The sequence below is a fragment of the Acipenser ruthenus genome, chromosome 8, assembly GCF_902713425.1.
Source record: "Acipenser ruthenus chromosome 8, fAciRut3.2 maternal haplotype, whole genome shotgun sequence".
Lineage (NCBI taxonomy): Eukaryota > Metazoa > Chordata > Actinopteri > Acipenseriformes > Acipenseridae > Acipenser > Acipenser ruthenus.
The window spans coordinates 3,416,271-3,433,212 of record NC_081196.1 but is presented as its reverse complement, the minus strand read 5'-3'; the positions used below and the strand labels follow the sequence as shown (position 1 = coordinate 3,433,212).

At 43.0% G+C, this 16,942-nt stretch overlaps 2 protein-coding genes across 5 annotated transcripts; one reads left to right on the top strand and one right to left on the bottom strand.

The window, feature by feature from the left end:
- Window positions 1-948: 948 nt before the first annotated feature.
- LOC117407005 (kelch-like protein 15) lies at window positions 949-9,551 on the top strand. 2 transcript variants are annotated; one of them, XR_009329310.1, is made up of 4 exons: window positions 949-1,315; window positions 2,923-3,634; window positions 4,749-6,120; window positions 6,151-9,551. XR_009329310.1 is itself a non-coding variant. In XM_034011526.3 (3 exons), exons 2-3 carry the CDS (start codon window positions 2,930-2,932, stop codon window positions 5,856-5,858), a joined length of 1,815 nt encoding a protein of 604 aa, XP_033867417.1. In that variant the 5' UTR covers window positions 949-1,315; window positions 2,923-2,929; the 3' UTR covers window positions 5,859-9,551. The 2 variants fall into 2 exon arrangements, 1 of the variants encoding a protein (XP_033867417.1); XM_034011526.3 differs by having other exon boundaries at window positions 4,749-9,551.
- Window positions 9,552-10,300: 749 nt separating this feature from the next.
- On the bottom strand, window positions 10,301-16,928 carry LOC117407006 (uncharacterized protein CXorf58). 3 transcript variants are annotated; one of them, XM_034011528.3, is made up of 9 exons: window positions 16,811-16,928; window positions 16,488-16,585; window positions 16,116-16,215; window positions 15,258-15,352; window positions 14,321-14,432; window positions 13,736-13,867; window positions 13,059-13,288; window positions 12,038-12,191; window positions 10,301-11,237 (listed from the first exon to the last, which is right to left on the bottom strand). In XM_034011528.3, exons 1-9 carry the CDS (start codon window positions 16,820-16,822, stop codon window positions 11,046-11,048), a joined length of 1,125 nt encoding a protein of 374 aa, XP_033867419.3. In that variant the 5' UTR covers window positions 16,823-16,928; the 3' UTR covers window positions 10,301-11,045. The 3 variants fall into 3 exon arrangements, 2 of the variants coding, with proteins under 2 accessions (XP_033867419.3, XP_058884066.1); XM_059028083.1 differs by having other exon boundaries at window positions 12,038-12,149; XR_009329311.1 differs by having other exon boundaries at window positions 11,157-11,237; window positions 11,756-12,191.
- Window positions 16,929-16,942: the final 14 nt, after the last annotated feature.

Below are 16,942 nucleotides of genomic sequence, written 5' to 3'. Positions count from 1 at the left end.
GAAGTGTGAAGTACACTTCTCTCCTTTTATTCCTTTATCGTGAGTGTGGAGAGCCCTCGGCCCACACAGTGTCAGTATGCAGGGCCACCCAAAAGCAATAATATCAGATATGTCTGAAATGCCCTGGATCTGCGCAGTCCAATGTAAGTCTGTCCAGAACAGCTGGTTACTTTTCATGTGCATTCCATTGTATTCAGGCAAAACGTTATCACAAACAACCCAGACAAGCAGTGCCGTAACGAGGTGATCTGAACAACCACGCTTTCATTTTTGGTTGTTGCTTTAACTCAAGTGAAATATTTTTTTCACTGCCCAAACTCTACAGACAAGTAGGATGACCCCACATGCTACCGAAAGGAAACTTTGTGGGGTCAGAAGGGAGTGGCGGAGGGTCATTTTAACTGTAACACAGGAAGTGCATTTATAGCGTTGGAATAAATTGATACAATGGCTTCCCAGTGAAAAAGTAGGAAAAACAAAAAGAAAATTAGGAACATTTATAAGAATGTTTTACTAATGAGAAACATAACCTCCTTTTTATTTATTACAAACCCCGACAGGCAGAATTTTCCAATCTAGCTGTATTTATTGTAGTGTACTAGTTTACAGCAGATAATGACAGTGCATGAGATTCCATCAACTTTTTGAGTTGGTGGCACTGCTATTTGTACATATTAGACATCACTGGTGGCTATATTATACTTTTGGAGCAAGATATAATATTTCAAGCTACATAACAATGTCATTCTTATTTTATTTTATTTTTTTCTTATCAAAAATCTTATTGGATTTGGGCGGCCCCTTGTGGTCCTTATGTGAGGCTGTATGCGGATATACAGACTGCAGGCCACCTTGACTGTACTGCCGGTGGTGTATAGACAAATAGCATGAGGCTGAGCAAGACTGGGATAAGGAAATGTAAAGGAGTCTCACTAAATGACACTGCGGTAAACCTTCTCCTTGCCCTCTGACGCCTCGTGTAATAAAGCGTGAGTGTGCGTGCGTGCGGGGCAGTGCTGCTGCGGTGGAGGTGATACCCGCGCTGGTTCGGCTGAAACACCGGATGTGACGTCAGTGCAGTCGAGAATATGGCGTCTGTGATGGTTTTGAAGGGAGGAAAGAAACAATTATGGGCCACCGGGCTGAAAAGGGATTCTAATACATTTCTGTAAAGTCAGACGGAGTGAAACAGAGTGAAAAATAAATAAATAAAAAAACGAGCTCTGGTTTCGGAAATGCAGCCTTGAAATCCATGACAAACGAAGAACCAGCTCTCTCGCTGAAGAGGAGTTTAGTGCAGGCGCCGCTAAGACAGGTACTGTGCAGTAAAGTCTTTACTGCGTCTCTGAATCCAGTAGTGTTGTATTCCATTCATACACATGCTGTCCACAGTATTCTAATAGTATTGTTTAAATCGGGCCAAGGGGATTAATATGAATGTGTTTACGCGCATGCCAGTAATACAATTAGTAGTTCCTTATAATATACACGAGTAAATCCAGTAGATTTAACAACAGTGTCGGTCAGCCAGCAGTGGTCACACGTATTTCTATTTCATTGTCGGTGCTTGTGTCCCCAGCCTGTTTGCAGACGCTGACAGGTAGGCGCTGATGTGTTCTACAGGTTATATGCTTTATGACGTTTGACCATAACAAAGGATTTCATTGGCAGAGTGCTTGTTAAAGTATTTTCATCAACCTTATTTTGAAACAGAATGTAAAAGGCTTTAATGCCTTTCAGAACCTGTCGCATGACAGGTTAGGGTTGCAGCTTTTCACATGGTTTAGTAATGATGACAATTTTGTGATATACTGTACATGCAGGGACATTGTGGTGCAGACCTACAATGCTGCTCTGTACTGTAGATTAGGGGGTTCCCAAACTTGTATGACGTTGACATGGTCACATATGACGTTGACATTGCCATGTGCTTTACTGTATAAGGGCCCTTACACTAATTCCCTGTTCCTACTCATTTACAATGTGTCACATCAAGGAGCGCAGTCACAAGGTAACACTGGAGCACAGCGGCTGATTGATTATAACTGCTGTATGTTGTTGTTGTATTAGCAGCATTGGAGAGTAAAGGCATATTTGTATTCTCCACACATCAGCACAAGCAGTGGAAATGTGAGCTTCTTCACATTGCCCCATTAGCATCCCTCAAGGCTTGCTTGGAAGGACCTACCTCATAGTGGTGAGAAGCTCTTCAGTCTCCATGCCCAGTCCATCCCTGATCCCACTGTTTGAGACTGCCAGCCTGCAAACTTGCTGATTTGTGCATTGGTTTAGTGATTGGGGCTGCTGTCTACGAAACTCTTCATGTGTGACCTAATCTGGACTTGAATCCAGCTTTAGAAAGCTAGTGCGTAAACCCACGGATTCACTATACCCTCTAGTCTAGTCTAGTCTCATTGATGTGTAAATCATTCTAAAAGAAATAGGCTTCCACATTTGTGTATTTTGTATCATTTTCCTAAACACAATTTCCCATCTAAAAATGGATTGAAATGAAGCTCAGACTTGGACATGCATTTTACTTTTAGAAAATCGTTTCCTGTACCTGCTACTGAATGGGTCGAATATTCAACCATATTTTTGGAGATTTTTGGATGTATTTGTTAAAAGTACAAAATAAAAATCAACCAAGTGTTAGATAAAGGGAATGTATGTGTGTATGTATGTATGTGTGTGTGTGTGTGTGTGTGTGTGTGTGTGTGTGTGTGTGTGTATATATATATATATACACACACACATATATATTTTTTTAGTTTTTGCTTGTCAGTACATGCCACACACATTGCATTGTAAACAACATTGTACAAGTTTTACAGTTCTAACCAGTAGAGCTAACCACCCCTGAGACTGACTGTTACAATGATCACTGTAAAGTTTGAAATGTGTTCCCTCTTTTTTGCGCAGGTCATTAATGGCAGGGGACGTGGAAGTGTTTAACTCCTCGGTTCACGACACTAGCGTCTCGTCGGGCTTCAGGGCGCTGTACGAGGAGAGGCTGCTTCTCGACGTCACCCTTGTCATTGAGGACCACCACTTCCAGGCTCACAAAGCCCTGCTGGCCACGCAGAGCGACTACTTCCGCATCATGTTCACGGCCGACATGCGGGAGCGCGACCAGGACAAGATCCACCTGAAGGGGCTGACAGCCACGGGCTTCAGCCGCGTGCTGCAGTTCATGTACTACGGCACCATCGAGCTGGGCATGGCTACTGTCCATGAGATCCTGCAGGCCGCCATGTACGTGCAGCTCACAGAGGTGGTGGAGTTCAGCTGCTCCTTCCTGCTGGCCAAGATCTGCCTGGACAACTGCGCCGAGATCATGCGGCTGCTGGACGACTTCAGCGTGAACATCGAGGGCGTGAGGGAACAGCTTGACGCCTTCCTGCTGGAGAACTTCGCGCCGCTCATGACCCGGCCAGACTTCCTGTCCTACCTGAGCTTCGAGAAGCTGATGGCGTACCTGGACAACGACCAGCTGAGCCGCTTTCCCGAGATCGAGCTGTACGAGGCCGTGCAGGCCTGGCTGAGGCACGACCGTCGCCGCTGGAGACACACAGACTCCATCATCCAGAACGTGCGCTTCTGCCTCATGACGCCGTCCAACGTCTTCGAGAAGGTCGGTGCCTTTAGATCAAAAGCTTTTAAGTCTTAATTGTGAGCTGGAAACTTCTCTGTAGTGAAGGATCTTCCTCTTTAAGCTAGGTAAGGTGTTGTTCACCCATACACTCATGCACCCGTACCCAACTGTTTTCATATAGGTAACAAAATAATCGCTGGGCTTGAAACTTGCATTAGTTGTGCACCCAGTCCAGTGTTTAAGCGCTCCCTTTGTTTAGGTATATTATTGAATTGACCAGGTGCCCAGGAATAAAATCAGTCCCATCATCAGGAGCTAACGTCACTTTGTCACTGACTGCCCTTGTGCAGGGCTGTGTGTGTGTGTGTGTGTGTGCGCGCGCTGAACGCAGCTGCCAGCACTGGGAGTCAGACTGTTTCAATATGTGGAGGAGCACTAGCGCTAAACTGGGTCTCATTAGCAGGGATTTTCCTGACTGGGAAATCAGCACTTGCAATAGTCCTATTTGAATTTGCAAATCTGAGAAACCAGTCCCACTCCTACTTCACCATGTGATATCAAAAAGAAGCGGCACAGGTCTCGTCTCATCCGCAACATTTCTTATGCTCTTACATATAAGTTGTGATAACGGTTTTTATACTGAACCGTGCAAAAAAAGAAAAACTAAAGTCAAAGGCAAAGGAACTGTATCTTCAGAAGGTGGAATGTTGATTACAACATCACTATGGTAATCAGTGGAATTGGCAACACGTTAATACAATTGCAAGTGATAACCTGAGCTCTCACAAAAAAGATATCGCCAAACTTGGTGGGCATGTGTGTATATAATTTCTACTTGGCACATCAGTGTATCTGGAGAATATCTGAGATGTTCAATGAGAGCATTCATGAAATGTGTTTACTGAAACTCTACAATGCCTTGTTTATCTGCATTTTTTAAACCTGTAAAAGCAGGTCTAGTGTTGAGTGCATCAAATGTAAAACATTTGCAAACATTGTTCACGTTTGTTTCTTTAGTTAGTTTTAGTTTTTCTTTAGTTGGCAACCGGAGTTTACTGTGTGGCAAACAACTCTGAGAAAGGTTCTGTGTTTATTTCTTTATCACATATATATTGTAACTTGTTTTGCTTTATTTATTTTTTGTTCCTGCCAGGTAAAGACGTCTGAGTTTTACCGCTACTCCCGGCAGCTCCGGCATGAGGTGGACCAGGCCCTGAACTATTTCCACAGCATCAACCAGCAGCCCCTGATGGAGATGAAGTCGAACCGCATCCGCTCCCTGAAGCCCCAGACGGCCGTGTTCCGGGGTATGATCGGACACAGCATGGTGAACAGCAAGATCCTGCTGCTGCACAAGCCCAAGGTGTGGTGGGAGCTGGAGGGGCCGCAGGTGCCCCTGAGGCCCGACTGCCTGGCCATTGTCAACAACTTTGTGTTTCTGCTGGGCGGCGAGGAGCTGGGCCCGGACGGGGAGTTCCACGCCTCCTCGAAGGTGTTCCGCTATGACCCGCGGCAGAACTCCTGGCTGAGGATGGCAGACATGTCTGTGCCACGCTCGGAGTTCGCGGTGGGCGTGATCGGGAAGTTCATCTACGCGGTGGCGGGCCGGACGCGGGACGAGACCTTCTACTCCACGGAGCGCTACGACATCACGGAGGACAAGTGGGAGTTTGTGGACCCGTACCCTGTCAACAAGTATGGCCATGAGGGCACCGTGCTCAACAGCAAACTGTACATCACCGGGGGCATCACCTCCTCCTCCACCTCCAAGCAGGTGTGCGTGTTCGACCCCAGCAAGGAGGCAGCCCTGGAGCACCGCACCCGGCGGACGCAGGTGCTCACGAACTGCTGGGAGAACAAGTCCAAAATGAACTACGCGCGCTGCTTCCACAAAATGATCTCCTACAACGGGAAGCTGTACGTCTTCGGAGGGGTGTGCGTCATCCTGCGTGCCTCCTTTGAGTCCCAGGGCTGCCCCTCCACGGAGGTCTACAACCCAGAAACCGATGAGTGGACCATCTTGGCATCCATGCCTATTGGGAGGAGCGGGCACGGGGTGGCGGTGCTAGACAGGCAGATCATGGTTCTGGGGGGGCTATGTTACAACGGCCATTACAGCGACTCCATCCTCACGTTTGACCCCGAGGACAACAAGTGGAAAGAGGACGAGTACCCGCGGATGCCTTGTAAGTTGGACGGCTTGCAGGTGTGCAGCCTGCACTTTCCCGATTATGTACTGGAACACATGCGGCGTTGTAGCTGAGAATCAGTGTCCACGCTTTCTCTTTAGCGCTTCAAGGCATTAACAAAAAAAAAAAAAAACAGTGAGAAGATATCGTTTACAGTGAAATCGTTTTATGTTCACAAAGACTGAAATGCTTACTGGGTAGATGAAAATGCTAGGGAGTTCTAAATGTTATGTTTGTTACATTATTATTGTGGGGGATGAAGCATACATTTTATCTTATGCATTTTCACAAACAAAGCAGGAATATCCAGTTAAATACCCATCCGACTTTCTTCAGGTGCAGAGGTATCTAAAGTTACAGTTTAAGGAAGCCTAAATAACAGCCTGGTATAGTCACAGTCTTTAGCAAAAAATCTGAGTGAGTGGGGATTAATTTGTGTTTTCCTTGGGCATACATTAGCACTTTCTGTAATCTAATATTTCATTATATTTAAACAGGGCTCTACGAATGGCCAGTAATGTTTACAGCAGATCTGTAATAATTCTGACAGCGCACTTGCCTTTGAAAATAAGACTTAATGGCAAAGGAGCAAATTACAAATATGCCTGACCCCTACACTTAATGAATTATTGAACACATATAAAATTAAAATGATCTCATGCACCAGGTTACAATTCTTAGTATATATTAAGACACAGTCAATTTAGGACTTCAGACACCTTCTCCAAGTACCCCACAAAGATGTCAAAGGCTGGAATTAGTTACAGAAATGCAAATGAGCCTTGTTGGCTTACTTTGACAGTAACATTTGCAGAAACAGTGGTTTTCATTTAGTTTTTTCAAAAAATAAAAGGAGGTTGTGACCCTACTAGGCTGTTAATGTTTCAAATTGAGTCACTTTGCAGAGATCAGAATGGGCTTCAAGATCTCCCAAAATTATTATTTTATTTTTCTACAATCGGTGTAATTTTTAATATTTCAGCTTCAGGTTAAATAATGTTAAAGTTTCTTGTTTAAAAATAATCTGTCAATTAAGCTGTGCCAGACATTTCATTTTTTATAATGCAATAAATATATTAGGCCTAATTACTTATCGTTACTTTCTTGCGGAGGTTTATCTTCGGTCCGCGACACACAGGTGACTGATTCATGGCAACTGCTGACGCAACCAGCACATTTTCAAGCACCGTTTAAGCAACAGAATAAAAATAAGACGACGTAATTCAGTAATTTGGAGAGTATTGCTTAAAAAGAACATTTTCCCTGCAGACTTGTGACATGATAAGTGTATGCTGCGGGCAGTTTCCTATGCGTACAGCACACAGAACAGTGAACATGCAGGGAAAGTGAAATATCAGGTTGTCGGAACCGTTTTATAATTCAGTAGCGCTCTTTACCATTTCTTTAACACACCTCTTGTTCATCCAAGCTTAATGTAGTAGAAAGATAATTCAAGCGTTGTTAGATGAATCTCTGCATTTCTTGTAGCATGGCTGCTTTACCTGCCAACCCAGCGTCTTACAAAACCCCCCAAAGAAAAAAAAAACCCTTCTATGTCAATACCATGATTTTTCTAAAAGGGCTAAACCGTTTAAAGCAATGCCAGCCGATCAGTGGTGTTAGGATGCTGCTGAACTGTAAATTTTGCAAAATAAAATAATCATTTTTAGTGTCAGAGGTTAGCAAGAGCAAATATATTTTACCATGCCATGGCAAGTTGTATATATTTGTTCATACACAGAAGCCATTTAGCTTAGTAATTATGATAGGGGGGGTGCCCACTTGTTGAAAAACTTCAGCTGCAACAACTTATTTTGTAATTCAAATCCATGAACAAATTCCCTAAATAAGGCCACTGCATGTTCCAGAAACGCAATCTGTTACTCTGCTACACACTCAACAGACTCTGCCTCCTAACACTACTTCCTTTTTGCCCATCTACTTCGAATAATATACATGTCTGTCGTTCTCATGGCAGAATGAAGCAATCACGGCGACAGTCTGTACAATAACAGGGCTGCTTTCGTTTGCTGTATCAATGCAGGTTTGCTTTCTTTGGTCCCTGGAAAAGTTCTGAAACACTACAGTGGTTCCCGTATTAAAAATAAAGCTGAGAACCACTGCTTATACTTCTATCATGGCTCCTTTATCTTTGGGATGTTATTTAGAAAAGCACAAGGGTCTATGAGCTGGGGAATGTTGCCTACAAGTGACGGCCACAAAATAACTATTTACTATAAAAGTTGTTTTCACCTTTAATGGAACTACAGTACCATCGGGTATAATTTACAGAAATGTCTATTGTCCACTGCTATATTCATAGGGTATATTTGCAGAAATGTCTATTGTCCACAGCTATATTCATAGGGTATATTTGCAGAAATGTCTATTGTCCATTGCTGCATTCTTCTATTTTCCCCATGTGTATAGAGTCCTACATGTAGCCCTTGTTTTGCTCATTTGAAGTAGATTTTTCCTCCCTGGCATCACCACATTTTTACAACTTCAGCCTTCAGTATGTTGTTTAGCATCATGATATGTGATCAATGTTAAAGCATGATAGTGTTTAATGATGGTGAAACAGCTTCCATAGTCAATATTTCCATCACTTGTAGGACAACTTGCCAGCTTGTAGACCGTTAGAAAAGCAGGTATCTTTATCAGCTCTGTGCTGGGGGAAAAGTGATCCTTTGCTCTTAAATTGTATGAAAAATATTATGTATTGCAGTTTTATTTTTTGTAGTTAACCACTGGTATTAGCTACATATATTTTGTATTAATTTATTTTTTTATGTTTATTTATATTGTTGCCAATTGTTGTACATTTTTTTGTTTTGCTATAAATACAGTTCTTTAAAAGCAGAAAGAGACAAACTGAGGGGAATCAGAATCCAACAATAAGGTAATTAGATAAATACAGGTACATGTTAGCAACAAGGCCTTTTAACTGGTTATTCAATGGATAACTTTACACAAGCCTATGAGGTTATTATGCATTATTTGATTGGCAGCCTCATCTTATGTAAAGCTTTGTAAACACATGGTTCTTTATTAACAGTAAATGCTAAACTTTGCTTTGCATTCCTGGAAAGTCTTGGTTGGTTTCTGCTTCTGCCTGTAGTGTTTATCCACAAGTTCTCATGAAACAGCGTTTTCTGCACAAATACTCTGAATCCTTTATTTAACATTCCTGTCCAGTGCTGTACGGTCCACCCCAAAAAAAGATCATTCACAGCCCAGGCAGGTGATTGCATTCTGTTTGTAGCCATACCTGTTCTTTTGTCTTTGTGCTCCAAATCACTTCAGCAGAGTTTACAGTATAATCATTTTCTGTTTGGTGTCTTTCTGTAAAATGATTCCTTGATCAGCTGCTGCCTAAATAACAAGGTGTGTACCGCGTTTCCATAATATTATGAGGTAAATTGTGCAGGTAGCCTTGAATGACCAGTCCTGGAAAGTGTTGGAAAAACAGGTACCAGGCCCTGCTTGTGATGCCAATAAAATAATGCAACTATGGTATATTTACCTTCAGCTTTAAAACAGCTGTGCTGCAGTGTACTGTACATGTAGTGACATTTGTTATTCTATTGTTTTTAACAATGTTAGCATTGCCTTGGGTTCATTGCATGTTCAGAAGGGGAATTACGGCTGTCTAAACTACTGTATGGGGATATCTGTACTTTTCATGCTACTGACTAGTTGCAAGAGTTGAGAATGGTTATTATGTGTTATTGAAAAGTAAATCCAGAGACTTAAAGGGATGCTTTACATCATCAGCTTTTCCCTAATGTGTAATATCCTGCTTGTCTCTAATGTGTAATACCCTGCCTGGTTCATGTTCTGCAGTGTGTGTTCTGTATGAGTCTCTCTTGCTGTTTCTGCTCGGATCGTTGGATACAATCGTCTTTTAAGTTGGTTGTGACAAGGCCCCAGTGATTGGCAGCTGGAGGTCAGCACATCCTTGGCTGATAAAGGGCTCCTATTCCTTTGTTTGTATATATGTTTTTCTTGGCCTACCTCACGCTAGCGAGGGCGTTGGGCACTAAAGCCTGTGCAACACTGATTGGTTTCCTCATCAGCCAGCCATGAGGAGTCTTTTCAGAAGCAGTCGTTACTGGAATAGTTAGTAAGCCTGGCAAATAACAATCTAAGAAGAAATGAGAACATTGAATCATACAGGGCACATATGATGAGCTATTAAACAGAAGCAAATTTAAATATCAGTAAAATGTGGACGATATATAAAGTATCTGTCAATGACTGTAAATGCATTGGGCACTTAAACACGTTTTAATAATGAGCTGGTGCCTACTAAGAATTGTCACCATAATGTCTTTGGAAAATGGAATTCTATTATTCATATTTTGCCAGAAAATAATGTGGGGGGGGGGGGGGGGGGGGGGGGTAACCTACTGGTAACCTTTAGATTCTTTTTTATTATTTCACTTGGAAGAGTTGAGACACAATATCAAAAGCAAAGTCACATTTAAAAGTTACTGTTAAATGTTATTTCACACATCCCAGTCTGTACTCTTTTCTTTCAGGTTAATTTGTTTTTTGTTTTTTTTATCAGTGTCAATATCATGTATATAAAATGCCAAACAGTCTCTGTACAGTTCCATCTTCTTTGCTGTTCAAAGTGATATATTTTGTATCTAGTGCGCAGTCTGTTAGAATTAGGGTTTTAGAATTACTAACATCCCGTCCTTACTGTTCACAATCTCAACTTGAGGTTTATTTGGTAAACAATAATAAACAAAGAGCTGACTGAAATATCTATATATCTTTACTACATGCTGATTGTTCACTGGCATTTGAACGGTGTGTCATTTCTTTCCAGAAATAAATGTTCATATAGTTCAATATAGCCTTGTGACATTTTATATATTGTCAGTAATACTTAATATTGAAGAATACACTAAGGACAAGCTGCAGAGACCAGACAGTAAAACGAGAAGCACCCTCCATAACACTCTCACTGCCAGCCACGACAGTACTGGATTGATGTGACAAGTCTGCAAGGTGTTTAGCAGCATGGCTGTTCCTCTGTGATTACCACCATTATTCCTTTCAAGCAGGTTGGGGCGGGATGAATGCCTCACTGAAATCAGTCATTTGTTCAGTCATTCCCTGCTCTGAACAGGCGCAAAACAAGCAGGATTTGTACTTGTTTCTTTTTTTAATCTGGCACAAAGAAACTTGTTTTTCTATGTTGTTGAAAACCTCCAAAGTAAAAGACTTTATATAGCCACCTATAATTTTTATTTATCGTTTATAACGGCTGAAGTCAGTGTCTGGAGGTTGTGGGCTGGCGACGCCACTCCAAGGTCTTCTAAAGAAAGCTCTTGAGTCCAGGTGTACAGTCTGTCAGCCTCCTCTTCCCACTGCTCTGATTCCTCCTGGGTCCGGGAGCTCAGAACCACGGGGTCAATGTCTGTTTGACCCTGTTCATGCTGGAATGTTTAAGGTCATCATCATTTAAAGAGTAAATGGCTTCAAATGCCACTTAATGCAATGATTCTGGCTTGCACCAATATTGAATTGTTAAAGATATGATTCTGGCTTGCCTCAGTATTGAATTGTTATATATGTTTTATCTTTCTCTGTTTTTAGCACGCTTTGAGCTTGCCTGGAGAAACTACCAGGCACTGAACTGACTTCTCCCTTCCACTTCATATAGGGAGAGTAGTTGGGGCCACATTGAATGGAATTTGATGCAGTTACCCTTTAATAAGCACAATGAAACAATACCAACTAAAACAATATATTTGTGGTAAATACTTTAGAAAAAAAAAGATAACACATTTGACAGATCCTTTGTCTTAATCATACATGTATAAATACAGCACAGGTAAGAATTTCTGTACAATTGTAATCGAAACAACACATTAAGCCTATATAGTTTGCCATGCATGAAGGGGAATTGCATCTGCAGTGAAAGCCATAGTATTTAGGAAACGGACAACTGTACCTTACTGAAATGTTCCAAACAGCTTCTTGTGGCTGGCTAGCACTAGTCTAGGACAACTCTACCTGTAGGTAGTCCAAGATTAGTGCTAATCGGGGTCTGTGAAAGCAGCTGAAGGTGTTTAACAAGCCCTCCTTCACTCACTGGAGGTGGATCTGGAGTAAGCAGCGGACCAGCTCTGCCAGGCTGTGTGTGAGAGAATCCTAGCAGGCAGTGCTGAGGTGCAGAAATGCAGAGAATTGGAAGCAAACAAGCTTCAGATAATCACAAGGTGCAGTAACTCACCTCGGCCGGGTCACTGTCCAGCCCGTAGAGCCGTCTCATCTTGGCTGCTTTCCGGCGGGCCCTGTCCGAGCGCCGCGACGAGCACTGGGGGGTAGTGGAGCGCAGGGTGGGTCTGTGGACAGAGGCCATCGAGCTCTGAGGAACGAGCGGAGAACTGAGAAGAGAGCACAGGCAGCTCTTCATTAAAGTAGCACAGCAGGATAACTCAACAGGGCTGATGGGCTCTTCAGTGTATAAAATATTGTGTAAATATATTGTAAGATGCCAGGGAGGGTGTTATTTCAATCACAACAGTTAGCGGTCTTACACCTGTCATGGCTTAGATCCTCAAAGGGATATTTTAAGTCATCCACAGATTCCTAATATTTAACTTCTTAGTTGTTTAACATGTGCTATGTGTGTTCGGTGTGATACTGTAATTCAAAATTATTTGCAGCACTAATTGGCTTCTGAAAAGACTCCTTGTTGGTGGGGAGCCATATTAGTGCTAATATGCTTGCCCACCTCGCTCCTTCACAATCTAACAGCCCATTGGATTTAAACAGACCAGACAGGACAGTCAACGAGAGGATTTGACCTTTTCCCAGCTTTCTTTTGTTAAAGGAGTGGGGTATGAAACACTTATGTATAGATAACATGCCTCTGAGGAATCTGATTACATAACAGCACTGAACAGGGAAATAACGAGAGAGCCGTAACTTTGATTGAACCCTGCAATACATTGTGTGATGCTGCTTAGGCAATATCATCTAAAACTGTAAGAAACTAAGTTAAGAAGACACGTTTCTGCTAGTGCATCCTTCATTGTGCTCATTTAGAACTGTACATATGAGTATTTTTATACCCGTTGTGATGAGTTGACCCTTATCTAGGATCAGTCTGTTAATGGTGAGGGATTACGAGTGGGGTAGAGGTGTGAGGGGTGGAAAGAGAGGACGTTTTAAAAAAGAAACTTAGCAAGGGAAAACAAAATCTCAAGGTAAAGTCTACGACACAAAGAGAACTGCTCCCCTTGTCATACCTGAGCTTAGAGATGGCAGTGAGCTGCAGAAGCAACATGTCCTGAGAGAGAGGTCTCACCAGCAGCCCTGGCAGCTCCCCCCTCAACCTGTCTGACAGGCTGCCTGTCTCTGCGTACTCCACAATGTCGTACATGATGGTGGTCCGGGGCAGCCCTTGCAAGGACAGCTTCCTCCACGAGTTATCCCTGCCACCCAAGTACGCTGGCATCTCATCCAGGTGGCTGACGTACTGCAAACAGGGAAGACAGCCGGGAGTTCAGAAGAATTACAGGAGGAGGAGGGGGAGGGATTTGATTGAAGTCTTTAAAGTTGTCCAGGTTAACCCTAACCAATTATTTAAGGTGAGCACTGAAACCAGGACCCAAGGACACAGCTGAGTGGAGGTACATTTGGGTGCTGATGGAAGGCAATGGTGTGCAAAGTCCTCTGTTTAACACTCACTCAGCTCTGAGTTGCCACCAACATTATTCATAAGAACATAAGAATATTTTCAATTGTATCGCCCTTAAGTCCAACTGTAAGGTCCAGAGAGGTTTGGTAAAGAATATTAAAAGATATATACATTGTAAACTATGGTAAATACTTATAACCCTGTATAACCCTGTGAAAACTGCAGAATAACAGCACACTCATGGCCCACAGGCTGGGGTCCACTGATTCAAATCCATGCTTGTACCTGCATGTATTCTTTCAGGCTGGTCACGTCGATTTCATCCACTATTTTCTTTCCTTGATGCTGAATTTCATCGAGTATGATTTGATCAAAAAACCTCCTGTGTCCCATCATTCTGCACGCGTCGACTGCTGCCTGGTAATTGAATGACACAGAAGAAAACCCATAGCGAGCAATAAAACAAGCAGTGAATGAATTGTGTGCAGCTTTCAAACAAACAATATACCCGAGAGGGCTGTAAGTAACCCTAAACCACAGCTACTGAAACTAAGCAGGGTTAGCTAACGAATACGCAGTCAGATCTGGGGTTTTCTACCTGCAGCGTTTGTATTAACAGCAGTTCAGTACTAATCCCTTCTCTCGGTCTGATTTAATAGCAAACAAAACTGATTTTCAAGTGTGCCCCACAGTATGAGTGGCAGCCCCATCCCACTGCAGTTACCCCTGTGCTACCATCGCCCATCAGTACAGAACCATTGCCTTGCTGCTGCAGTGCCGCGGCTGCATTGACAATGAAGATCATTTGGGAAGGGCTCATGAGTACAGAGACCTGTCTGATACACAGTGAATATGCCACAGGGGTATTACCTCGCTCGCGGGGCGGATTGCTCTCTTCCCCGTTATGTACTTGTTTCCATGGCCTCCGCTTTTGTGGAAGATTTTGAACACAATGATGGGAGGGAACTCACTCCCGGCAAACCTGGGTTTCAGGGAGAGAATGTCAAACACAACTGAAGTCCCTGCACCATTAGAAAAGTTTACCACAGTAAAAGGCAAAGCATAGCTTAAGCATTGTAAATCCCAAAGCAGTATTGTAAAGCACAGTCATGGAAAAAGCATGGGAAAACTGCAGAATTCCAGTGCAAACGTACTGTGGTAAAACTTGTATAGGGCAACAAGCCAACACCAACATCTCCATTGTATTTATCCTGTCCTGTTAGAGACTCTTCTCAGTCAATGTTTCCCTTACAGTAACCCTATTAGCCCCCTGACAGCAGGACTGTCATTATCCACAGTGTGAACTGCAATGCAAACACAATAGATCTGGAACAAGCCCTGCACGCTGACTCACGCTGGTACTAGTCTGCTGCCTGGCTACCACAATGAAATACCAGTATGCAGCAGTTCATCCCACTGTGGTACCACTCTACCCTGCCTTCCAATTGTCCCTGCCCGAAAGCTACCCTTGATTCCTTAGTACAGAACCATTGCATTGCCACTGTAGTGCCACTGTCTGTCTTCACTGCCACTGAGGATCATTTGCTATAGGTGTGGCACTATGAAGAATGCGAAACAGGGATTGCATTTAATAAAGAATAAAGGCTAAGCAAGTATTGTTTATTCCAGTAGCTTTATCATATAAAGTAAAAACAACTTTGCAATGGGGGAGGGTAGTAATCCAAAATGTGCAGTTTTTGTTGCACATTCATAGCAGCCACATCCTATGAAGGGGCTAGGCGATGAAATGAAACCCCCTAAGCTGCAGTACAGATAGCTAGCTCAGTAAGTACAACACAGCCCTTACCTGAATCTAACCTTGCACTGCATGCTACGGTCCTTTAAAAGCTCTGCTTCTGATGGGCTGACCTTTCTTATGATTTCGTAGGTCAGGCAGTGTTCCTAAGAAAAGACAATCAAGGCTGTTGGGTTTAAACAGGCGCAGAATCTGAATCTGAGTGCAGTGCTGTAGAGAGGTGCCTCATACAGCTGGAGATGTCCTGTAACATGTCATGAGGACTCCCTTCATTCACAACCTCCTGGTCGCAGCAGGAGTCTGTGTTTAGAGTGACAGAGAGGCAAGAAGCTTGGAGGTGAACAGACCACGTGGTTTGTGAAGAAGCAGAGCGCCCCCAAGTTAAAAGAGCTCACATTTTAGGATAAAAATGAATATGATTACGGGACACTGTGAGTGAGAAAGAAACAACGACTATTTACCCAAGGCAGGTGTATCTAAAAGGATGCAATTATTTGTTGTATTATTATTTGCTTAAAAATCATATAGCATCGATATTTCAATGGTTGTCTGATTTGCTGCCTTTTTGCAAGCCTTTTACTCTGTCCTTTCTAAATTAAAAAGTGCTAATGATGACTTGGAGTAAAGAGATTGGCTAATGTACCTCTGTAACACAAACCAGCTACATTTCATTGCAATGATAATCATGCCTGAATTAAACAAACCCTTGAAATGCAGTGAATGCATGGATCACAGGGGACTCCAGCACTGTCTCCCTGCTCTGTATTAATAACGATGAAGGATATTTCACAGCTCAGCTGCAAACCCTTTAGAATGCAGTTAACAGCAGGTCAGAGGGATCCCGCTATCAGTCCAGTCTCTCCATGTCTTGGGGTGTCTGTGCAGTAAGAAGCACATCACTGAATTTACCGCTGCGCACACTGTGTGTTTCAGGAGACGGAACAGCCTTTTATCCCTATAGGATCTCCAGCATCCTCCAATGATCCTAGCAGCAGCATCGCCATCCCATCTAATACGGGGAGGAAAAAACAACACCGAGATTAAACTTATAATGAGAACTCCCACGGCCAGAAAGGCACAAACAAAACACTGATTTATAAGGCATACAAAAACAAAAACGAGCTAGGAAGAGTATGTACATTTAAAACACTTCAAGCAGCACTTGGTGAGCTGCAGTGAGCTGCGCTGTTGTGTCTTTGGTGTTGTGTCACGATACAGACGATACAGACCTCTGTTACGGCTGTAATGTGTTAATATAATTTGCACACTTTAGAAGCATACCTGTCTCCCGCATTGTCCACACTGTTGAGCACATCGGACCTCGACAAAACCCCTTTGGACTCCTCCTCCCCGGACAGAAAGTCGTAACCTTGGGAACCCTGCAGAGAGGACAGACACGAGCCCAGTTAGATCAAACTGAAAAGGTTGCAACAACCTACCAACCAGTGCTTTATTTTACTTAAAACATCCACAGAAATGACGGCGACCTCTTCATCCTTTATATCATCTGAAATGCAACGTTTCTGAAATCAGGAGATTTAATGAAATTCTAGCGGTGTTCAGCTCCATGTTTTGGTGAGAAATGTAATGACCTGTGCACTTACCTGTTTAGACATCCTCTTTACAAGAATGTAGCTTAAATTATAGTAGATTCATGGCACGCGGGTCTGGAGGGATACCTGTACTTGATTTCGACGGTCTCTGTTGCTCACCGTGTTTGGTTTTGTTGCCTAGAA